At 36.8% G+C, this 26,565-nt stretch overlaps 1 protein-coding gene across 1 annotated transcript in view; it reads right to left on the bottom strand.

Annotated features, from left to right (window-relative positions):
- Positions 1 to 8,291: 8,291 nt before the first annotated feature.
- The window catches only part of AKAP11 (A-kinase anchoring protein 11), a 44,467-nt gene continuing 26,193 nt past the window's right edge, over positions 8,292 to 26,565 (bottom strand). Inside the window, 4 exon segments of the mRNA XM_068425400.1 lie at positions 8,292 to 12,741; positions 17,402 to 17,562; positions 19,999 to 20,045; positions 25,568 to 25,723. Of these exon segments, the coding sequence (XP_068281501.1) occupies positions 12,595 to 12,741; positions 17,402 to 17,562; positions 19,999 to 20,045; positions 25,568 to 25,723 (511 nt within the window). The 3' untranslated portion in view covers positions 8,292 to 12,594.

Raw genomic sequence — 26,565 nt, 5'->3', positions numbered from 1 at the left:
AGCTCAAGAATAGCCACCGGAATAACAAGCCTTGTCAGCTTCATTCTGATAGGTTCTTAGCAATAGTCAATAACAAAGGTGTCGTCTTCCCATAGGATTCTTGTACTTCCAAAAATCTTCCATTATCCACATAATGCCACCAGCCTTAAAAGATTTTCCAATAACTAAGAATGATCTCACAGTTTAAATAATTGCCTAATTGGAAATCAGTGCCAAAATTTTCAGCATCCGATTTTGGCTTTGAAATACATAGACTGTGATCATGTGTGGTGTCTACACAAATGCATCTCTCCAAGTAACCCAAAAGCTTTGTGGAACTGTGAACTTGATAACTCTGTTTATCTTCGTTCTCTCTCCATCTAAAAAATCCTGCCAAAAGCTGGAACTGGTGACACTGCACACGTTCTCTAAAGAGCGAAAAACTGTGGACTGTCAAGCTTCCAGTTGTAGAGTCTATACCCTAGAGTTAGATATGCAGAACTGTGTTTATACCATGCACACATCTTAAGCTGGGCTTAAACCCTGGGTATTTGCACATTCATAGCAATCCAGGCATTCAACTGAACATGAGCTTATGCTCATAGCCAATTTGAAGAACAAGCAGACAGGCATAAGGTAGACGATGCCAAATTTGATGACACAAATAAGCATGTTCATCTTTGAAAATCCATTACTGTTATTGGGTTTTACTAGACCTATAATTTTAACTTAAAACCTCTATCTGGACTTCTATTTCTGGTTCTGTAAACTGTGACATTTTATTCTTTAGTTGTACACTGGCTTGAGGTGTGCATGTACAAGTTAAAAGATCCATGCCTTTCTCCAAAGATGCATTATCGAGCACTCACCTTACAGCAAAGGTGCCTGGTTTCGTTTTTGCATTACAACTCTGACATGTTAAATCGCCTGTTTTTTTGCTGTCACTTAGATTTCCCCAGCTCCAACACCTCTTTGTTGTTCCAGTAATCTCCGCCTTTTCACTGACCCATATCCCCGCAATTCAGCAATCGGGCCATACTGGATACACCACTGATGCCTGTGGGTAACCTCATCCACCTCTCGGACGACTACTCTTCTCACTCTTTTGCAACACTAATCAAATGGGAAAATCCCCTTTGCAGAAACCCACCTCTGTCATCTTCACAGCTGGGTAAACGTGCATTTTCTTTTAAATCGAGCATTGAAATCACAACCTTAATCATAACATTTGTAATAATTTCCTATAATCTGGAATTGCCACTCTTACTGTGGTGAGGAGAAAGGTGACAGGGTTTTAAAGCAAAGCAAGGATTTTAAAAGTAAACTAAGTTGTGAGCCAGGTTTTTTCTAGAGCAAAGTCATTAAAAGGAGGTGCAGAAAGATGCAAAGAATTAAAAATGGGTCAATATTTAGAGGATATATGGTCCCTGAATATTGCTCATGGGATGTTTCTGATGCTGAGTCTCTCTGATATTGTTTTGGTACAAAATACTTTCTTCAAGGTCAAGTGAGGGTGGGAGGCAGGTGGAAGACGTGGAAGATCACTTAAGGCTACTGAAAATAAAGATGTATCTGTATCTCACAGATATGGTTCATGTGTAAGGATTTGATAGGAAAGGTTTGCTTCTTAAGATGTCAAAAAGCACTTTACCTTAGACTTCCAGGGTTGTATGTTCACTGTTAATGTAAGAGACATGTACATTTGAAACTTCCTACCTACTAAGAGATTATAACTCCAAAGAAAAAAATCTGAATATAGACAATCTTTCTATAGCATTTTAAAGTCTTGATTTTTTGTCATTCTTCTCCTTAAAAGGCTGTTGGTATTGTCAGTGATTAGTGCAAAGATTAAAGCTGAGCAGAACAACCAGTATAAAACCATATACAAAACTAGAGAGGTAAAGAAAAATGGAGTAATACAAAACAACAATAAAAACTGGACCGGATGTACTCACTCATCACTAGACATGTTACATGATTAATCACTTGTCCTCATTGTAACAACGAAGCCAGGAAATCCACAAAACCTCAGTATGTATGTAATAGTGCATTTCTAGCTAACAAATTACAGCTATCAAGCTACAGAAAGAAGCATGCACTACATTTACTATAATTTAACATACTGGCCTTCCCTGAAAACCTGGCCAAGTTTGCTACCACGCAAGCCCATAGCATCAAAACTATATATTTCAATGAGGGTAAAAATTCAAGCGTTTAGTATTTACATGAGATTCAGCCAGAAAGACCAAGATGGCTCAGGGCAATTTGTATAAAGTAGTTCATCGTGAAGGTGCTTATGATGGTCCAGTTAGGCCAACACATCCGCCACTAACCATAAAAATAGAGCAAACGTTATAAACAGGTTGTGGTGGCGTTACCTGGAGCCAAAGCACAAGCCTGGCTGCATTTCATGTCAAACCACTGGCCAGCCCTACTGCCGTTCGGAAAGTATGGCTGACATCCGATTGCGGGATGCCCCATGAGGTTCACCAAACCACCAGCAGTAGAGTGGTTATGCTGCTTTCTTCAAAACATTTTTGTGGCTTTCTTGAGAACACGGTATTTGTCAGGTGAGTAGCACAGCCAGGATGGTTTCACCTCCTTGTTGCCAGTATCTGTGCTTCAGCACCATTCCAAAGGCCTGCCTTCCACTCAGCCATACATAGAGTGTATGAAGAATCATTCTCTGGAGGGGCTGCAGGCATCAGAGCACATTTTAAGGCTACCAAGAAGCATTTTCAGTCTGAACTCCCATACACCATGCAGGAAACAGCACCCAGTTATTTATATAACTCTACTTACAGTGTTTTATATTTCTTTCAGACATAACTTCAAGAACATTTTTACCTTTTAAGCTGCCATTTTGTGGCAATTCGTAACCAATACTTTCTCAATGAGAGAGGACTGCAATTCTGGAATGGTTACTTCAGGTTGTCTCAAAAGGTGGTTAATTAGCTGTTGAATTAGCTATGGCACCTCAATTAATCCATGACCAGCTCCTAACATGCCTGTTAACATCCATCTGCCACACATCATCCTCTGCTCCTGACCTGTTTCCCTGGAGCCTCATCAATCAAATTCAGCTTGGCAGGAGATGACTCCTTCACATGGAGAAGAGAGGGAGACAATTCCCACCAGCTTCCTATGCAAAGGGCAGTAAGTGTCAGGCAGCTTCACAAAATGAGAAATGAAGCATAAGACAGGAGACCTACCCAAAAGACATTCCAGAAGCCTCAAGTTAGAGCTGTGCAGATAATTCACTTATTCCAGCCAAGCACAGTGTTACAGACATCACACACCTTAGCACAGTCTTTACTGCTCTGGCTTTGATGCCAATGTCATGCCCTTGGGAAAACGATACAAAGAGGGATAACATCATATGGAACTCAGATCCTAGCATTTCTTGTGTTATCTTTGGGAACTCCTACTCTTTCTGGCCATGTAGCCATAGGTTTGCTACTACCTTGAAGGTAAGTCATCATCTAGAACAGGGAGAGAGATATTTCATCCTTATGACTCACCACAGAAAGGTTTCCAAAACAGAATCAGTTACTTGCCTTACAATGTGATCGGCTTCCAAATTATGAGCACTTTTCTACATGCAACCAGTTTGGGACAGTCTCTGCATGATTTCTGGATTTGCCTGAAGAGGGACACTATTTTCAAGCTTTATTAAAGGAAAGAATCTGAAATTGTAAAATATTTGTTTGATTATATTTGGGAGCATAAGAAAAATGCTAACTATTGTGGGATTTGGCAAATACAAGGAGTGTTCCTCATTTTGAAAGCTCAAAACGCTTCTGAAGAGCCTGGGATCATTGTTCCACTTTACAGAGGGAGACATACAAGGGCCCTTGAAGGGCACAGTTTGCCTCAGGTCAAAGCAAGGCATCAGCAGAGGCAGGTACCAAACCCAGGTTCACAGGCAAACTGAAAATAAAGCTCTTCAAGCCTTATGTATCTTGTCTGCCTCTCCTCTGACACAGTAAGTTAGGCTGATTTTTATCAGCCATGTGATTGAGTCTTGCTCAGTAGCAGTTCACTGTGCATATTTCAGCAGAAAGGGAGGCTGAGCAGTGGAGGGCTGGCTGTTTGCCTCCTCCTGGCTGCTATGCTCCTGTGCAGACTGACTCTTCCCAAAGGAGACTTCACCTTCTTTGAGGGTATCAGACCATCTTCAGGGTTGGAGAAGTGTCTGGAGTATAGGACCTGAGGTTGGGAGACCCTTCAGGAACAGAGAGCAGCATCAAAGCTAAGTCAGAGAAGCAAAAGGCAGAGAAATTCCAGGGAGCAGGTCCCAAGGATACTGTGTGGGTCAGTGAAATCCACAACCCCTGCTGAAAGTTGCTAGACTGGGAAGGTGGACTGGCTAAAAAGTCCCACCCAGCAAGGACACCACAACCAAGAAGAATGAAAATCTTTGCAACCTTTACCCTTCTCAACATCCCGAGACTGTAGAAACTGCAAATATAAAAACAGATGTTGCATTTATGACATGACTGTGTCTTTGAACATTGGACTTGCAAACAGAAGACAGTTGGTAGGAAATTAATTTCTGTTCAAATTAAGCGAGCTGCCAGGGTCAACACTGTGTTATGACCACAGTTCATTCTCTTTCTTTTTCTCCTTGTTAATTAGACAGAATTGCATGACGTTTAGCTTTAGTGCACTTCCAGTCTAATTATTGAAAAAAAGGTTCACATTTTAAGAAAGAAAATTAAAAATGAACGATGGTAACAAACAACCTTCTCATTGCTGATGTGTATTCAGTTAATAGTTATTTCCCTAATTAATCTAAACCACTCAGCCAGTGTAATTTGGATGACTGCAGCAAGGATGACTTCTTTATGTACTTAAATTTTCTCTTCACACTTGTCTCAAGCTAATACACAGAGAAAAAATAAGTCAAATTTTAAACAAACAAACTGCAAGCTGGGCATATACCATAAGCAGTTGCATTCCAACACTTGAAGGAGAAGAAAAAAATCTCACAAAATAATTTTAAACAAAAATTACCATTATTCCTTCTCTGAAACCATGTCTCTAGGAGCCTCTCAAAAGCACTTTGATCATACTGATGAGGGCCCTCCAGACTCCTTGGGGAATTTCCAACACCCACCTCTTTATTTTCTCAGTCAGTCACAGGAAAAGAGGTTTTGTTGAAGATGCCAGCATGTACTAGGCTTGTCAGGATGTCTTAGGCTTAACCCTTTGATGACTCTGACCACCCTGAAGATACGATCTTCACTTCATAGTTTACAGCATTAAATTAGGATGTAAGCCAAGTCCCAAGCCTCCCAAGCTAACAGGATGAAAAATGTGTGTGATCTGTTGTCACAGAAACATTAGCTAACCATCTCACAGACCTGCAACAGTTAGCTTGGAACCTCTCTTATGTCCAGTGCCTTTTAACTCCAATAGATTTAGCTGTGAAGTCTTAACTCCTCTCTGATACATAACTGCATAACATACTGTAAAGAGTTCTGTTCAACAGGACAGTTGAGTATTGCCATTTCTCTTGACATAATTTCTCTGATCAAATACATTCTGATGAGCTTCTTTTCACAGTTTGGTTTCCACAGAGTCAGTCTAGTTTCCCAGAGAAACATTATGCATCTTCTCTAGATCTATGACTTCCAGCGTGAAGAGATGGTTCTTTGTTGTATTTCTGTCCATACTGTGTTAGCATTTTTGTAGCAGGATGAATAGTATGTCTGATTTTTTGTGGTTATAATCAATCCAGCTGCAACATCGGCTCAGAGCACAATATTACAGGGCAATAATTACGAAAACACATTCTTCTCAGAAACAGAGACATTGACTGTTATGAAAGGTTACTATCTATCTAAACTGAGACCTGATGTAAGCGGGTGAGACAACTGGGATTTTGCCAGCTTTCAAAAGGAATGAGTTTCGCCCTGTCTGTGTCTGGAAGCTGCTGTTATGCAGCACACTGAATATACATCCACATGAATAATGTAGTATGTTAGAGTTACATTATACTTCAGGATCAGCTTAAAAGTTAGATTTTATGCTGATGTGAAAGTAAGGGTTTTGCAAGCAACAAGTTGGGTTCCAAACCAAAGCAACCACAGATTATTTTCCTACAGGAGTAAAAAACTCAGCCAAGAGCAAGTTTAGCTCTTCTTCACTGCTTGCTGATTCCTGGTAGGCAAGCCTTATTCCATAGCCTCCCAGCTAAGACGACTCCCCTTGCTGGTTTTTAACCACTTCCGCCAGCCAAGAATGAGAAGGCCAGAAGTCACATCAGGACAACAGAGTAGGGTCAAGAAAGAAGCAGAAGATGACAGCCATACTACAAGACTGGACGACGGTCAGAAAAAAGTAGAAACCAGCAACAGCCACAAGGGAAGTGTTGGAGGAGACTTGGAAGTTACACAAGGTGGAGACTGTACAAAATAAGAGATAGGCAATAAGTGGGCTACAGGGGCAGGTGGCAAAAAAAATACATTATCACACCATTTCTTTTCTCGATATTCATCTTATTCCTGGCCGAAGCACTGGAACTTCAAGAAACCAAGTCAAGTGACTCATAAAAGTGTTCTTAATTAAAACCAAAAAAACCAAACAAACAAAATCTCAAATACACACACACAAAGCTCCTTCCCAGTCCTAGAAGCAGCAGCAACTTTTGGAGGAATGAAGGCAAGACAGACTATGTATTTTGACTACATAAAGGCCTCAATTTCAGTCTTCACAATTCCTGTGAAAAGGTGTTGTGTGGTCATGGACTAGAAAGCCAGTACCTTGACCTCAGACATGGTCTCATGCTTGTCATGGTTAGTTCCCTTGCCCCAAGCAGTCACACGTTTTGTGGTTTTCCTTAACAGCATGGGAACAGACAGCATTTGATTAATATGGTGCTCAATAACCAGTAAGGTTAGTGCTCTGAGTACATTTCTTCGCCCTTGGCATGACTCACTTTCCATAGCCACCTTCCAATCAGAGGCTCAGAGCAGTAACCAGCATGGAATTCAGTCACACCAGAAGCTCAGGCTACAGAGAGAGAGGAAGGTCCAAGCAACGGCAGCAGAGGATGGAGTAGCACACATGTTGGGCGAAGACTATGGAATAGCTGGAGGCTTAACTCTCAATTTAATACACCAAGGTTAAACAAAGTGCATGGATACTGTTCTGTGGTTGAATAAAGCCAGACAGAACCAGACTGCTGAAAGGAAGAAAAATAAAATCCAGGCAGGAAGAAAAAAGCTCAGACTAATCTTCCACATGAATATCCTCTTCTTTCCCTTCACAAAAATCTTTTTTTTGTTCACAAACTCGCCACCCATATTTTTTGGCTGTACAATATTTTAATGAGTTAAATATTTACTTGCTTCAACATATATTTTCTACATGATTGAACGTGAGGCATTACCCAAACAAAAAAAAAATCTTTGAAACGGATATGGTAATGAAACAAAAGAATGCTGCTTTTGGAAGTAATCTCATAAACACTATAGAAACCTCCTTTAACCAACCATTGCAAAAATAAAGAGTCAAGGAGAGTTGCACATGTTTACTGTTTTAAAAGTAACTTCAGCAAAAAGTTCATAATTCTTGAAATGAAACACAGCTGAGATTAGTAGACTCACAATATATAAATCAAAAAACATCAAGACAGCTATTTGCAATGGCAGTACTTCTAAATCTTAGAAACCGTGTCTGTGCACAACATCTCTGCTCAGCATTACTGTTTTGGGGTACTTGACAATACGCTATTTGGTAAATTTCACAAGATACCAAAACGCTTGAGGATTTTGAATAAGCCTATGAAACTTCATGTTCCATACAACATTTTCATTAGCAGTGTATTCCTGCATTTGTCCAGAAGACTCTAAAGCTGGCTTTTATGCCAATTCCCCAAATACTGTACAATGTGCCAAAGACCAACCTCAGTCCACACGGAAATATCAAGCCAACCTCCCTAACCTAGCTTCCAGGCAAGATGAGATTGAGGTAGACTGGTTATTACACCCTACTTGTCTTGAGATATTAGAGCGGATTTCTTGCCCAGTCTCTCCTTACAGAATCCATGAGATGCTTTACGTCATGTAACCAGAACTACAGGTTTACCTTTCAACCCAAAGATGGTAAAACAGTGTTCTCACATTCTTCCTGGACACCAATTTAATTCTGTAAGAAGTATGCCATCTACTGATGCACTATTTACTATACCATTCTTCAAGCGCCTTCACACAACCACTGACCAAGACCAATCTTAGCTGTGTCAGCTGAAAAGAAAAATAATATTCCATGAATTTACAAGAAATGACAGTACTCTCAAAGCCAGTGAAATGTGTTTTATTTTAAGCCACTGCTAAAACAAGGACAAATTTAGTGCAACCTGGAGTTCGTAATCTGAAAACTGAATATAGTTAAATTACTAAAATGGCAAAACTCATCACCATTATACAGTACAAGACCTTCATATTCATTGAGTACAGTTACATAAACATTTATAGTTATTCAATCTGCTTGTGGAATACAATTGCATCACTAACTGGGCTGTGAATTACTGTAACACTGCACAAATAAGCCGCAGTTCCAGCAAATTATAATAAATGTTAGTATTAAATACTATTCAGACATTACAACAGAACAAAGGCCCTCTAAAACTACAACTCCAGCTATTACAACAGGAATGTACAAAGATGGTACAAATAAAGTGACTACAGTGGCTGGGCTCTGTACTTGCCTCTTCACAGCTCAAGTACAGTAAATGCTTGACAGTAGTGGCTCTTGCTGAAAAGCCAAAATTCTTACACTAAAATCATTCCTGAATCTTGTATTTTTCTTTGAAAATCAACTGCGTAAAACTAGGGGGTTTTGCGCTGGTGACAGTGTTTACTACTTACTGTGTTCCCATCTCCAACAATATGTAGCTCTTTATAAAAAAGGTCCCAGACAAAGTTACATTAGAAAATGTAACATTTAAAATCTGATACCATTTTTGAGAGACCTAATTAGTCTCGGAATGTGGGTTGCTGGGGTTTTGGTTTTTGTTTGTTTTTTTAAAAAGCTTACACAATCTTTTAAAACTCAAGAACAAAGATACTACACAAATTGCATTCAAGTACATCGTCCTAGCTACTTTTTCACATCCTTATTTTGAGACAGCAAATCCTCTTTAATTTTAGCATATGGGTTCGAGTTTTGTTTGGTTTTTATTTTAAGGCTTTATGCATACTCCTGTATTACTTATGCACCCTGTTCTGAATGTTTAAACTTGGTTTAAATATGGCCACTTTTAATTGTTAATTTATAGAGGGACTATTTTCAAAGTGATTTTTTCTACAGAATCTTACAAAACACCCGAACACGTCAATTTTTCAGAACACTGAATGTATCTATGAAGTGTTTGAGACAGGGTGTCTTCTGGAACAACACCACCATTGTATATATTTTCCTCAAATTAAAAATTAAATTACCAAGTCAGGTTTCCCATACGGAAAAAATGCAAGATGAAATAAACTCTACCTTATGATGTTTGTTAATAAAGCAAGAGTTGTCTGGTTTAAATGGACCAAAATGTGGCCCTTCATGTTTTTACAGTTTTCATTTACACTTCTGTATTTGTGGTCAGGATTTTTAAATAAACTCAGTTAATAGCGTAATTTAAGACTTGCATTAGCAAAGTACAGCTTTCCCACTAATATGGCAGACAGCACCAGTTAGATGTAGTCAGAGTAAGGTTTCCCAAAGATTATTAAAATTATTAAATTATAATAATTTTGCCAGGCTAGTTTAATGCTTTCCCAGTTTTGATACCCAAGGAGAAAAGTCAAGTCATCCAGAACAAATTTTTTAAAAATTGTGTAGAAAATTGGTTTGTTTTTTTTTGTTTAAGTAAAAATGACATATTTTATAACATTTTTCTCATGTAAATTTGGAAACTATGCTACTTTCCTCAGAGGCTAATAAATCAGTTTCTTCCTTAATACAACACCAATCAATAGTTACTTAATGTATTTGATCAGTCTGAAAACAAGAATCCATTTACAAAAATCATTTTTAGTGTAGCTATTGTCTACTTCACTTTTTTTAGTATTTCTAAGCTTTGGGAATCGCACAATCTTCTGCCTTTCTCCAGAAAAGTAATTAAAAAGAAAAAACACTTCACCAACTTTATAAAATCCAACATACTGAATAAATCAGTTAAAAAATGGCTGCTCCTGTGTTGTTGTTTTGTTGGGGTTTTTTCAAATGTGCAGCTTTGTACATTTACAATGCCTTCAATATCGTTCTGAATTTGGTTTTGGGCATGTACAGAAACACTGTACTAGTACTACTGTATCCTCATGTCCTGAAATTCCACTTGGTGAGAATGCGAGGGTCCAAAACCCAGAGCAAAATTTAGTCCTGAGGCACTGTTTTTAGTATTTTATCCTCTTGACATTTCAATTTTATAGGTAAATTTGTACAAGTACATTATTGCTGTGTTAAAGGGAAGATGTTAAAGCCAGGGAATGGTTACAAATTTTTGCCTGAAATAAAGCCGAAAGTCGACCTTAAAAAAAAAAGGAAGGAGTATGGGGGGTGGGGGAGAAAAAAAAAAAAATCCAGACAACTTTTGTACGTGTCTTCAAAAATATTTGTTACTAGTCCATCTTCCGAACACAGGAATTAAGATAACTTCCCTCCCACGCTGCTTTGGGCTCTAGAGAAAACGATTCCTGACACTTGGCATTATATTACCTATAACAAGACAAAAGACCTTGCAACAGTTTTTGGTCTTTTTATCACATGGCATACATAGATCTTTCAATCAGTGAAATGATATATGACATGAGGTAATAAACTATAAGCATACAGAATTTTAAGTTAGTGATAAAGATTTATATTGTAAGTCCATATTGGTGAGATCTCATACATATATAGATACATATACATACCTATGTGTGTATGCACATGTCTGAACACACATCTGTGCATATGCAAAAACATTAAAAATCTTCAACTGTGTGAGAAAGGTGAACTTTGTGAGATCCAAGGCAGAAATCCAGATGACAAATGAGGACTAGAACAAACCAGGTCTCTGTAAAAAGACCAGTGGAATGCCTTCCTGAAACACAAAGACATTGCAAGGAGAGTGCTCTTTGAGTTTACCAGTGTGAAACCTCATAGTAATTTAGAGGGTAGGGGAAATCAGAATTCTACATATGCCATTAAAATTCATTAATAGATTTAGAGACTTTCTCTCTCCTTGTTTGGGATCAGAAACTTGCGCACCATATCAAAAGTATATTTTTCTATGAAAAAGCTATTACGATTTTTTTGTTCATCCAAAATAAGTAAGACTCCATGATTCTCTTGCAAGTGATATAAGCTTTGAGGTGGCAACCTTGTAATTACCAGCACATGCCTTTTCCTCTCAAAGGATGCATAAAAAAACAAAACCCAAAAAGCATTTTCGAACCACAGGATATGTAAAGGTCCCGACTTCCCTTTAGAGAGAAAGGCAAGTCAGCAGCACTGGTAAGAAACCTGATTAGACTGCTAAAAAGACTTGATTAAAAGTGCCTCTAAAAAAAATTCAGTCAAGGTAGTTAAGAAAAATGAAAAATCAATTTGCAAGAAATTTCCCCTTTATGTTTTAATTAGCTTTCTTTGCTAAATGCTTAAGTGCTCACTGAGTAACAAAATTCTCTTTATTACTGAAAAGAAAATTCATATATGGAAGCTAAGAAATAAAAGAATTAGACTAGTCAAAACAATGGCCAAAATCTTCAGAAGTAGTTTCTTTCTGCTACTTTTAACACATCTATGTGAGAGACCAACATTCAAATTCTTCAATACAGAATTAATGTCATAGAAGTATCTGCATACAAAAAGCTTCAGTAAGAAATTTAGCAATTTAAACTTGATTGGCAAGCTTCAGGAAACCTTGCTGAAGAATTATATATGAAATTATACTCAGCTACCCACTCTGCCCTTCCACCAGATGTTACCAGCTCTATAGTAGTCAACAAAAGGGTACATGTATTTGCACCTCAACAATTTCAGAGCAGACTCTCACATCTTCACATAAAGTAACTTGATAAAGGTGGCTACGAAGCCAGACTGTATTAAGGGGCTGCTTGCGCAGGTCACGATTTTCTTCCTGGCAATGGTGCCCTTGAGCACGTAACACCTGGCCAACGTTGGTAATTTTTTCCATCGTCTGCAGCAAGGTATTCCAGGACAGATTTTTGCAGAACATCAGCGCTCTTAGACCCACTGTGAATATAGCACACATACAAGTGGGAACAAGAGCTATCCTGGCACAGCGGGACTCCTGAATATCATGCCTGAGACTGTCTCCTCTGAAGTACTATCATAGATAAGGGATTTTTTCATAAATATTTCAATGGTCTGAACACAGCAGTAAATACAAGTTATGCGTGGGTGGACAATACCGATTACGGACTCAATAAACATACCATGTGCACAGTATCACAAAGCACAGTACAGCTATTTTGACTTTCACCTCCAAGTCTTTTAAATGCTGACAATTACTTGAACATTCATTAGTTGAATGTTACTATACATATCTGTGTTCCTTCTATCTCCTTTCAAAAGAGGAATGCAGTGAAGAGTGTTGCATCTTTGGATTTCTCAGACATTTTCCAGAAGCCAACCAACCAAAGACTTATTTAGAGCTTTGTCTCCATCAGACACGTTCTCTATCATTTCACAATATTTCAGCACTGCTTGCAAGAGATCTCCAACTTTCCAATCTCTTTCTCGCAGTCTTCTGGAAAGCTAAATGGGAGACAAGGGAACAGAAAACAAAATATTTTGACCAGCACATCCTGATTAAACAGTTACAGAAGTTATTCTTGAAACATTAGCTCATAAGAGATCAGTTGTAATAAGTTAATCATTATTCCCACATCTATAAAAACAAAAACTTCCGCAAGAATCAGGCACTTTTCTTTAGAGCAGCTTTCACAAAATTTTCTTCTGGAGGGAGCAACATTTTCAAATGATGTGGTGCCGCAGGTATGAGGGCTGTGGTTCATCAAGACTGCAGAAAACAGGAAATTCTGAACACAAGATTAAGACATTTGCCACCCCTCCCATGCCAATAATGCACATATAAAAAGACAACACTCAGTCTTAATAAAAGGATGTGGATTTTCCTTTCACAACATATAGTGTGGTTTGGGTGGCACAGATGCTACCCACAATGAAAACAGTGTCTTCAGAGTTGGGAAATTATAACATCTTGGGGAAGAGGAAAAGGTGAGGGTTAAGTTAAACTACCACTTGGGAACAGAGATCAGTGTAGCTGAAAACATTTGTTTTCGCCCAGGGTCCAAGCAAAAAGTCTTCCTTTGCTTATGTGTCAAGCTCAGCTATATATGGAAGAAAGCCTACCCTAAGACAAGGATGAATTTGCCAGTTTGCCCAGGAATAAAAAAATCTTTTAGTTAAAAAAAACCAAACCAAACAGCAACACCCACACAAACAAACTTTATTCTCTGTAGCTTTCTGGACTACTGTCAATGCTGCATTTCGTAAACACAATTTAGATACTTACCCTACTTATTCTTTGGAACTGTAGAACTTTATTGCCTTTTATAGTCCCTACCATGACATTGTATACATTGTTTAAAAAAAGAGTCATAAACAGCATTCAGTGAAATATCTTCCGCAGCTACAAAATTAAAAAGTCATAATGCTTCTTCTATGAGACCTGTCAGATTGTAATATGAAACTCTATTAAAAATGAAAGGGAAGACAATCTCTCTCTGCTTCTTCACCTAGGTGATGTTCCAACTGCAACAAGGCAGGTGATGGAACTGACAGAAAGAATGTGGGCATAAAACCATGCATAAAACAATTAACTTCTTGAGCAAACAATTAACTTGAATGAGCAAAAAGATCCTCTCTGATCTTGAGTACATAATATATCCTGAACACTGAAACTTTTTCGGTGAAAAATATGTCCTTTTCTACATAAAAAGACTGAATTCTGTAGTTATTTCTGTGAATTTTAAAACAGAACACAGGAAGTAAGAGTTTTATTGTCTACAACAGGCGGTTTTGTAAATGGTGTTTGTTGGTTTATAAAAGAATGGTCATTTTTCTTATGCCAGAGGAAAGTCTGGCTAATGTCCAAAGACCCACTTCAGCAAATACAGTATAAAACTTCTGTCCAAAGAAGAAGACACCACCAGGGTAAGATGGCAGACCTGGCACCTGGCTTCACTAATCTTTCTATTTTAATTTAGAGTTCAAAGTTCAATCCCACTATTTCTTTAGCTGACTGATCTGTTTCTTACTGTCAGACAAGTGAAATATTGGAGTTCACTCAAAATAGACACCAGGAATCCTAAACCAGCTAGATACGGTCTGATTAAAAATTTAATATATATGTTTTTTTAGTCCAGGCATTTGCATATCCACACAATCAGGCTTCTCAAAGAAGTCAAGAACTATCTGTTCTAAGTTACTGGGTTCTTGTTCCAGCTCCTAACAAACGTATTTTGTTTCATACATAGGTATTTAACTTCTGCCTTGCTGAGCAAAACATGTATCCTTAAGAGTTCATATCCAGTTGCAGCAACTAATACCTTGCCCGATACACGCTAAGATATTTTTGTCTTTTATACCGCCACATCACATCAGTGGCTCGTTACCCTCCTGTGATCAGCGAACACAAGCCTTTCCTCCCTTTCAGAACCCACCAACTGCTTATAGTGAAAATTACTGTTTTCAATGCGATCTAAAGCCCAGGTTCATTTCCCACGTAACTGAGGTAACTTACCAAAGTACCTATGAGATGATCAAAACCCCACAGCTGTCGAGAGATCAGTATATAGAGGTTAGTTTAGTTTTCTGCTGGGCTGCAGTGCCCTCTGGAGGTGCTTGTCTAGCTTTACTAGTGACAGAACTAAGAATGACTATTTCTAATTTAAGACCCTCAGTTTGGGTCAGAGATCATTTCAATTGGGAAATGGGATGGAATAAAAAACAGGCAAACCCTCCCTGCCCCGGGGTGGGGGTGGAATAGGATTTCAATTAATTTTAAAAGCTGCATTTGGAGAACTAAAAATTAATCTATAAAACTAAGTGAATCAATTAACTATTTTAACATTTTCAGGACTGCATGACTACTGCCTGCCTGAAGGTCTTATGTTTTACCTGGAGGTGTCAAATCAGTATCAATTTATGACTGAAGTGTCAAGTAGAAAAATATTATAATTTTTTAGGAGTGCACACATAATAGACACTGCTATTTTCCAGAGCACTCTTCTTAGTACATTGTCTTGTTAAGGTAGCTAGAGTGTTTGTTCAGATACACAGCCAGCTAATACCTTTCCTGTGTGTCTTCAGGCATTAGCTCAAATAGTAGCATCACAACTTTGAAATCTACTAAGTCAGAGCTAACAGAAGAATGAGAGACCCGAGGAAAAATTAAAAAAGGAGGCACCTGCATCTATTTTTTGTCTTACATTTTATGTTGCAGTGTAAGATACAGGTGTCTCTCTCATATACACATATACACACAGAAAGGAGTTTACTATTAAAACTTGCGGGTCCTACCACTATTCCGAGTATTTGCAACACTGCAATTCAATACAACAAGCATGAAAAAGATTGATAGATCTTCAAAAGATGGCAAAAACGACTCAGGAGGTCAGAACAATTGTAGTCACTAAACCCAACTCATTCACATCAAAAGACCTTCAGAGAATGCTGGGCCAGGCATGTGAGAACAGAAAAAGTGAAGTATTTTCTTCTTCATGTTAAGACACACATGAACCATAACAGGGAAGGAACATATGATTATAAGGATTAAACCCAAGAGTTTCAAAAAAAAAAAAAAAAAACAGAAATGGAGGAAAGTATTCTCAAACTGCCTTCTAGTTTATGAAAGCATGAAGTCCACTCTAAATGTCAGAACTAATGTAAAACAAAACATATTTCTAAAATAAATCTAAATAAAACATACTAACCTCCAGAAAAGGAGAACAGGGGATATATTTCAACTTTCCAAAAACACATTTCCCAATTTTCTGGGTTATTTTAAATAAGAATGCAAGACTTCCTGATCTTGAGATCGAATACATATACCACACAGTTATACATGCAAAACAAAACAAAACTAGTATTTTTTCCGGGCTAGAAAGGGAGAAGCCACTCTTAGGGAAAATTCAGCCCAGGTTACGATCTGGACTGTCCTCTAGGTACCTTTCACACTCTTCACACAAGTCTAGAGCAACTAATCACCATAGGTGCACGCTTTCGTCTAAGTTTGGGAGTCTATTTTGTCATACTGACCTCTACTTCCCAATCACTTCCCTTTTCTCCTGAAATGTGATTTGAGCTTCGGAAAGCACCAAGTTGAACACGCAACACTAAATTTCAGAACTGAGAGTAAGCTTTTCCTTCCTTACTATACTGATATGCACGTTAAGTTGTTTTTGCCAAGATCTTAATTATTAAAAACATACTAATGGCATCACGTTAATGCTTTTGCACATGTTACCAGGTCACAAATAAAAATATCTGATAATTTATCATTCCTATCAACCTCATCATTAGAGACAATGCCTATATATCTGTTAAGTTAGCCTTTCAGTAGCCAGGTAATGTTAAAATAATTCCTTGGTAGAAGATTTAAAAAAATAGGTCAAATGCAATAAATGCCAATTATCACGTGCAGTTTGGTGCATAGCCACAAAGGAATAATTTTTATGATTTTATAGGAATAAGAAGTTTCTCTTAGATGTTTGTGATAGAAATACTCAGGTCAGTACATATACCAAAATTTTGACCCTTCCCTATGAGACGCAAATTGCTAAAGCCTAATTCTTTAATCTTTCTCTTAGGTCACGTATTAAATTTGATCTACAAAACCAAACTAAAGGCACCTAAAAATTAAACAATCTTATTGAGCCTCCTTTCTTAACAAGCTTTGGTTGCAGTTGCTTACAGATTAAAAACATACTTAATTAGAACCTAAACTTCTTTGTGATAAGAAAATGTGCATTTGCTACCAAAAAAACCTGAGGAAGAACATACTAAGCTAGAAATTAATTTGCATGAACAAGTTCTCAGAAAGATTAAGTTTATAGACAATTAAATACTAAGTAAAAAATGCTTGAAAAAATGTATTTTTCATTAAACAAAAAAGCTGTAATTGTATGCTCTTTGGAGTAAAACAAGGAAAACAACTTGTGACACAAGTTAACTCAGCTTTAATTAATACTGTTTTATGTATGGTACATGCACAGGCTAAACGGACTGTTGCACTTTGACCTCTCAGGATTTAAATAATGATTTTCCTCAACAGCAAATACCTCATTATTACTGAGTGGCATATAAAGTAGTAGCAGCTGGTGTATCACAGCAAATGGAAATCAAGCAAATCCTTCCCTTTCCCCACCACCCATCAAACCCAAGTACTTACAAAGACAAATTCCCTCGTGGCAGTGTCATGAAAGTGAAGATCAGACACCTCTGTTTCAGAAGCTGCCAGCCACTGGAGTGCTGCTCTGAGCTGGGGGTCCACTAGATTTGGTTCCAGATCAATATTCGCTATTGTTAAAGTCTTTCGTATTTGCTCCAAACCTAACATTAAAAACAAAATCATCAAATCTATAGCTTCAAATGTTTCAAAAAGGTCTCTGTAGTTCACTGTTTAGACTATATTATCTTAAAAACCTCAATTTAGCACACACTGATAATGTGAAAGGAAAAAAATCATGCTGAAGTGTTTCTGTACTTTCACATAAGGAAGTACTGTTTATCCCATTTACGATTGTATGCAAACACAGCTGAGTATTAAAAGACATCTAAACTTTAATGTGTATTCCAAACGACAAGGAATTTAACACAGCCTTTCATAAACTGAACAGCAATGGCTCTCACATTGTCCATCAGTCATTTCTATTTCCAGCTGCTATTTTTTGCTATGCCTTCATCTACTAAATTTTTGAAAAGCGTGTATTTCAGAATTCTCTCCCGTACAGGCAGACTGATCAGACTGCTTCTGAGTTTTTCCAAAATATAGTGCTGTTTTTACTGAGGCCTATCCAATTTTTCAACACTTCTTTTACAGCACGAGTTCCAAAAATTAACACAGTATTGAAAGCGCAGTTGCATTAGTAACACAGAGAAACTACAGTATTGTCATCTTCCGTTCCCACGCTGAATTTCTGTATCCGGCTATGACAGTAATCCTTTGAAACACTCTGAGCCAACTAAGCATATGCATAGCGCTCCCCAAGCTGTTCTTGAAGTCTCTACTTTCAGACGACTGGACTTAACTCTCTAGAAACAAGGAATATATTTGCAATAAAAACACACGTTCATGCGCAGTTTACCTCAATCTCACTACTCTTCCAATCAAGCTTATGAAAACTGAGGTACGTAAAGTATTCATTCCTAACTGACAAAGTTAAGCAAGACGAAATAGATTCCCCCAGGAGATAAAAGAGAGAGAAAATTAACTAGTGGAAATGTCAACATAAGCGTGCTTTTGGTGGATAACAGAATATTTGTCTAGGAGCCCCAAAATCTAATGTCGTTACAGGAGAAAGAACCAATTATAAAAAAAAATTATGACATTTAGTGGATGGAAAGCATTGTGGTAATGTATCACTGAGAAATGTTGATGTATTTTTTAGTTAGATGTACATTTGGTAATAACAAGGCTTTGTTTCAAATGCTTTGGTGAACAAAGTGCAGTCAGCTTAGAAAAAGCCAGACATTTCTAGGTATGACATGAACAGAACTTCCAAATGTACAAGACCAGGTACAAAGGTTTTCTACCTAGAATACTATTTAAATGGTCCTACAATTAAAGTAACAGCAAGAGTCTTTTCAAAACAGTAGTGAGACAGTGAATAAATTAAACTGAAAAAATTTTACTAGAAAATCCTTAACACAGTATAGAGCAGTCTCTGTAAACAAATAAAATCAAGCACTATTTTAATGAAGCAATTTGAACATTTGAGATGCTAGAACTTTTTAAAGTCGAGACCAAAAGAAAGCAATGGTATATTGATAACCTAGATGAAACCTACAGAGTAGAAAATATTTTAGTTATAATTATTCTGAGGAAAAAATACTCAATAATTTAGTTTAGTTTTATTTCCTTATAACCTTACAGTCAGATCTGATTTTAAAAAAAATAAAAGTAAGATATGTGGTTCATTTCCATACATTTTTTCCAGGAGCTTAAAAAAAGAAAAAAAAAAAAAAAATATGACCACACATCTTTCTGCTTACATCAAGACTATTTGAAGATGTGCAACGCAGCTGAATATCCTCTGTAAGCAGGTAGAAGAGGTTCCTTGAAATGCTTATTTCATCTTCAGAATACATCCAACACAAATAAAAGCTCTGTTACAACTTGCTCTAACATCAGCTCATCTTTAAATCAGCCTCATACAGTGGATATTCAGGCTGTTCTCATTTGAGTTGACAATCTTTGTCACTTCAATCAGACTGGAACCAGTGCAGAGATCTTCTATGAACCAGAAAGCTGTAACAAGATTCTGGATAGACTCTTATTTTAGATTTCTCTAAGAAGAAAGAGATTATAGCAAACGTATCAAATCCAAGCTTTTTCATTGCTTCTCATGTCTTCTCTCCCAAGGTTAATATGGCCAGTTTGAATAACTTCTTCAGTATCTCGAACATAGCCATGCAGACGCATTGCCATGGCTCCTTATCAAATATTTTACAAAGAAGTTATTCTATGCATATAAATTTACGCTTTCAACAAGCTGATCAGAGTTCACTACCTTACGTTATTAAGTACATGTGTGAGCATCAGAGACTAGCATTTTCCAAACGCAGTAAATTTCAGTGCATTAAGAGGTGTATGTAGGGTATTAATCTAAGAATATATTCTGACACCTGACTGACACGCACTATGATCAATAGGGAATAACAGGGTTGTCGCCTTGTTTTGCAGACTACAGAAGCAAAGAATTAACAAAATAATTCATGTAGAGTGCACAGGTCAAGAACAGCAGTATATGCTGGAATTGAAATTACCTTCTACAGCATCCTTGGAGTCTTCATCTTTATCTTCTGTTCCATCACTGTATTTTAAAAATAAAACTAAAATATTAATCCAACCCAATATATGCACAGTTAATGTAGTCAATCCTAAAACCATAATGAAGGTTAAAGGACAGGAAGATCATAAAAGAATTAAGAAGTGATCATGAAAAGAAGCTTTGCTTCTCACACCATTTCATGTTGGAAACAGATTTATCATCAGCTTCACAAGATTTGCTCTTAGGGAAAGAAAGGAGAAGAGATGAAAAAAAAAAGAGGTGTTAAAAAGGATTGTAGGATGAAGACATTTTAAAATAAGAAGAAAACTTATAGATTTTAATGAAGGAGGACAGTTTAGTTTTGCTTCATATGTGAAAAGGTTGAGCCATCTTATGTCACAGGTATGAACAGCTATAGGTTATTCAAAATTGTAAGTCAGAAGTGTTCTACAAAAAACAATTATCAGGCAACTTTGAAAGTTTCCACAAGCTAAAGGAAAAAAACAGAAATCCTGTAGGAAGCAAGCTCTAGGTTGCATGAAAAAGTAAATCTAAAGACTTGTAAAACTGCAAGCAAGAACATGCACAAAAGGGACCTTTCATTCTGCAAGCAGAACACATTCATCCATTTAGCACAGCAAAATTTAACCATTCAGTATGGATTAATTAATGAAAAAATCATATTGTGATTAAGTGAGAAGAGTGTGAATAATGTATCAGCATAAAAAATGCACTGGATTTTTATTTTCCAAAATGATGATTTCATGCATTAATTATGAGGAACCCATCTGGTTTATATTTCTCAACTCAACCAACCTGTCTGATGTTGGAAAGGATAAATTCTCCTCATACATATCCCCTTCTAAACCAAGACTGCTCCAGCTACTGCTGTTACCATTACTGCCAGGAGAAGAAGAGAACACAGCTGAACTAGAAAAGAACAATAGCTGAAACTAGAACCTTCATTTTCCTTATAGCTGTTTTGTCAAGACATTTAATGCAAGAGCACTGAAACTTCCTGAACAGGTTTGCTGGAACAGAGTACAAACAAGATTGTCAATGCTAATCAGAGCACCAATGTGCACAATAATGTAAAACTTCCAAGTTTCAGTACACAGGTGAAAGTATTAACTTGTACTCATTATTTCCAGATCGGTGCTAGCAGTAATTCTGTCCTCAGGTCTAAGCACATTGCTTGTTATTTATACAAGCTCAACAACTTCAATATGATTATTCATAGGAATATGGATTACAACTATAATATTTGCTTAAGGACTGTCTAAACATTCATAAAGTTATACATTGTGAAGACAACTGCACAAGTAAAATCCTTCCACCTCATTCCAAAAATCCAGTAATGATCTCCAACAGCCTGATGAGAAGGAATTCTTAGAGCAAATAATTTTTTTTTTATTCTGAATATTGTTCTATAAGCAGATCTTTTAAAAATAGGGGGGTTTATACATCAGTGAAAACAATACTAAAAATATTACTTCACTCACAGTTCATAAACATACTGCATTTATTCCATTACTACATTCAAGCCAATGTGAGGAACTGAAAAAAATGAGCATGTCCTTACACTGGTACGTTGTAGGCATTATAATTAGCAGAGTTTGTTAAGCCTGTGCTTATGTACAAGACTGATCTACTCATATGATCAAATCTCTGTTCCCCAACTTCACACCTCCACCAGAGCACATCTGGAAGCCTTTCAAGAATAGGATTTCAAGATAACCAGCGCTCTTTGAGAAAGCTAGATTGTCTACTATGGATGGTATGACAAGCCATGAAGTAACTCCAGAGAACAACTGCTGCAAAAAGATGCTTTCTTCACCTGTTTTGTGTGACTGCTAAAGCTCCTCTTTCCACTCACTCTACTCAAGGCAAACAGTAACATTTAAAACCACAAATGGTGGAAAGAAACATTTCAAGAGATAGACATAAATCTCTTTCAAGTGTCTGCCAGTAACAGTATCACCTATCAGTGTCCTTTGCTTTCCAGTATGCCTGCTTGGGATCCTAATTTCAAAACTATAACAGCAGGCTAGCAACCCTGTGATATGAACACACCCTAACAGGAAAAAAAAATTCAAAAGTTGCAGGTGCTTCATTCAGCACATTGTTGCTTATTTAGACTATATGTGCAAAGAACAATCAAACAGTTCTCTCATTATGCAAAAAAGAAAAAAGAAAATGAAGGAGCAGAAGCTTCCAACTTGATTTGCACAGAGAATACAAACCTGGTTTTAAGAACATGTCTCAAGTTACTGTGTGAGACTACCACAGTACATATGAAGTACTAAAATTGGTTTGAATTACATGTATAGAAAAGATTTAATATAGCCTATTAATACCAATACTTTGCACTCAAAACAGCCTTTTTCACTGAAAGGTATAGATGCATAACGTAAGCAGAAGTAAAAACTGCCCCAGTTCTTGGACTAAAGGAAAAAAAGTATTTGCAATCTAATAGAATGACCTCATGCATACTACTGTGCTGATGAGGTAAGAGATTAATATATTTTATAGAGGTCAAATTTGGTCTGAAATAATCTCATCTATATTGAACCATATGATTACAATGCATAGCAATATATGAGACTTCTTTGTAATGTGACCTTTATTTTAAGATGCCAAATTAACAGTCTTGAAAATAAAGTCTTGCAACTACAGAAGCAGCAATAAACAGACAAAGGCATTATAATGCTCCTATAAGGCTTCATGCATCTCTTCTACATGAGCCAGCAGAAGAATTACAAGAAAAGCTTTACAAACTTTTAAATATATATTGTATATACAGGAACTATAACTCAGATCATCTGCTTTGAGATTCTGAGTTATCTACATACAATCAAAGGCAAGAGGCTTCTGCTCTGAATTATAACCTAATCCAGATGCTCTGATTCATCCCCTGGAAACGCCTGTGTCTGTGCTTACACCTATACATTAACTATAGAGAAAGCTTAAGACTATTTTATTTCTAAATTTAAGTTGCTAACACTAGGCACACAAAGCAGAAGATCCAAGCACTCCCCTGCATAACTAACTTTACCAAGTCTGCTAAAGAACTTTCATTCCTATTTCCATTCAAATGGAACTGCAGAGATCATGCTTTGATAATTCCTTCCAAGTTGTCTTGCTCCCTTGTTTACACATAGTTTAATCCTCTGTGAAGTACCAAAGTACACTTTCTATACTGATCCAAGATGCAGAGGGCACGTACCGTTTCAACGGAGCTACTACAAAAAAATGTCTTTTTTTCCCCTGAAATAAAGCAAAGCAAGGTAAATTGAACTTGACCACTGTCACTTGTATTGTTGTGTTGTTTTCTGGGAATTGTGATCCTGTGTTCCAAAAAAATTTCAACTACCGTTAATGCAACCTCTAGGTTTATTACTATGAAGATTATTTTCAAAATGTCATCTAAAGGAATCTCAGGTACCAGTAACCACTGAATACTGCAAACAGCCTGGAAAATACTGGGGGAAGGGAGACGTCCTCCCTCACCAAGTAAAACGTGCTTAATATTCACTATGCCACTTAATTATATCGTACCAGCACTACAAACAAATTGCTCTAATGATATCTAGTACCTCAAAGATGGTACGAGCAAAACTGCTCACAGCTTCTTAGACAGAAGGAAGCCACTTGCATTAAGAAATAGCTGCCAGGGGAGCAATGCTACCTGATAATACATTTAAATGTTTCAAATCGACGTGGTTTACATATAATCAGCATAATATATTTTAAACAGATGGCCCTAACCATAGGGAAAAAAAAAACACCCACAAAACAAGGAAAAAACAAAACCCCAAGCTTTCAACTGTTGTAACTGCATAATGAATGCCCCTCTATGACTGAATGCCATTTTCCTGTTTAATATAACTGTTTATGTTAAAAAAAGGAAATAAAAGCAATAAATCTTCATCACTGCCATGCAATTTTTATTTCCTTAGAAGATGCTAACACTGTTCCACAAACGGTGTTATTACTGAATCTTTTTTTGTTACAGAAGGTCTCACCCCCATGCCTTTTTATTCAGGCCAATAACGCCAGATCCTGTCACTTCCACCTGCTAAACCTCAGCAACACAAATGAACACATGTGCTGCTACCAATCCACAGTTAGTTTTGTAAAACTAGCTGATCAATTTGCACATGCCAGTTTCTTCTGCCAACACCTTGCTAACCAAACTATGCCTTCCTTTTCTCTGAGTAAAATGCTAATGTAGGTCATTCCTCTTCTAATGAGCCACAGATTTTCTTGCAAGTTATAGAAATTACTTTCTTTTCATTTAAATCTGCTTTGGGGATCATGAACAAACAACAAATACAACATGGGCATGACAGGTCCAGCAATTTTTTTACACTTTTTTTCCCTCAGCATCAACTAACCTATATTTTATTCACTGTTTGTAACTGCCAATACGCTGAATATTCTTCCTTATGCTCTGAATTTCATCATGTAAGTCTAACTCATTTTCACTCATTCAACAGATGATGTTTTAAGATAACTTCAAGGTAATCCATTCTCTTACAAAATTATTCAGTTGTCTGAGTGATAAATTATAGTAGTGATTTGATTAAAATTTTTAATTAAGCAAAACATAAAATATATTATAGACATTTAAGTGAGTAGTTTCACTTTGGTACCAATAAGCTATTTGTATGTTACGTAAGTGATGCTGGAAGTACTAACCAAAAAGAAAAACGCCTCTCCCCCATTTCTGATATTCTTCAACAAAAAACGCTGAACTTTCCACAGTAACATAAAATGTACATCAATCATAAAAAACTAAGTTTATTCATTCCTCATATACTCCTTAGATAAAAGCTTGGGCCACAACTCTCAATATAATTTTCCCTGGCAACAGGCAGAGACATTGCAGATTTTTAGAATTCCCATTCTGATACTTGTTAGTTATCAATCAGCCAGGGGAAGTGTAGTGAGAAGCTCTGTGGAAAAAGTTACTACCCTAAACAGGTAAGTTCCAATATTACACACCTGTAAGCTTGTGGTTAGTAGTACATAAATACTCCACCAATATCAGTTAGAACAGCTTATAAATTCAAGTCCCCAAAAAAGACAAAAACAGCTGTTAAAGCTCCTCGTGCAAATTAAGCTCATATTACTCCTTTTCAAGAATAGATGAATTTACATAAAGCACATTCTCAACGATTAAGTTTTAGTATTTCAGAGCACAACTTATAAATAGCACTTTCAAGTTGTATTTTATACACTGTGGTTGTTTTTAAATCACCTGCATCATTTGCTAATACTTAAAATTATATATGTACAGTTTTACTTGATGTGACACTCTGACATCAATGACGATGCATACTACACATATTTTACAGAGTGTATAGTATGAACATTCTTAGGCAACAATATTTTGTAAGAAAACACAAACATAATATTAGAGCCATTTTAAATAAAAAAGTCACTGTGTGTTGAAGACAAAATAATCTCTTCTCCCCCAACTCCCAGGAGAAAACCACTCGATGCCACATTATTTGATGTCAAGACAACTGTTTTAACTATAGTAACATGTTTATAGTTACCTGTCACTGAGGTGAAGAAAACTGCTGCTCTCATCAGGATGTTCATCTTCAAAACTTAGATTGGACCAACTCCCAGTGCTATCATCACCAATACTAAGACTCATCTGCTGGCTAACAATAGATTCAACAGAGTGAAATCCTTCTTTTCCAACAGAGCTAAACAAAAATTTAAGACAAAAACATCACTGCATTTCATACCGATCTATGTTAGTTCATTTACAGCAATTTAACACCATTTCAAAGATATTAGATTCCAAGGAGGAAAAAAAAAAAGGCGTGTGGAATCCCTTAATTTGTACCCTATTCTCAACACACGAAATGGAGCAACGAAATGAATTTGAAATTTCAACAGGCTTAGGTCAGGGATTGCTATTTGGAATTCTTTTACTAGAAGACAAAGGGAATGGCACAAATAATGATCTCATTTGGAAGATTATTTGCTATAAAGTATAGAAGGCATTGTATACAGAGTGTATATCAAGGTACACTCTTCAAGCAGAAGCCTTAACATTTTTGAACTTGTTCACCATAGGACAGTTCGGCTATTTTCCCCTGCCTGCTTTTGGCACAACCAACTAGGTGGTCTGCTATTGCAGGTAAAGTGCTTAAGTTTAGTTAGGATTCCATTTTTTAAAAAGTATCTTCCTGTAGATAAAGATTTGTCTTCCTGCTTCAAGAAAGTGTAACAACACATGACTTGTACAGAATTTTTCCCTCAGGAAATCAATTTAAATTTTTTATCCAAAAAACAATCAAGCAGGTATGCACAATAAATGTAGTCTTTAGAAGACACTTCAAAAGATCCAGTTTGATAACTTTAAAGAAGTTTCAACTCCTTATAAAAAAAGTTACAATATGAGAACACACAGTTATGAACTAACTTTCAGGGGAAAACTGTGATTATCTATATACAGATGAAGTGGTAGAAAGTTCAAGAAAAATCATCATCCTACTACCACTATAGCAAGCAGCCACTGTCCCATTCACTATTTGAAAAG

Source organism: Nyctibius grandis, chromosome 2, assembly GCF_013368605.1.
Source record: "Nyctibius grandis isolate bNycGra1 chromosome 2, bNycGra1.pri, whole genome shotgun sequence".
Classification (NCBI taxonomy): domain Eukaryota; kingdom Metazoa; phylum Chordata; class Aves; order Nyctibiiformes; family Nyctibiidae; genus Nyctibius; species Nyctibius grandis.
The sequence above is the reverse complement of the archived record's forward strand: the minus strand, read 5'-3'. Positions and strand labels throughout refer to the sequence as shown.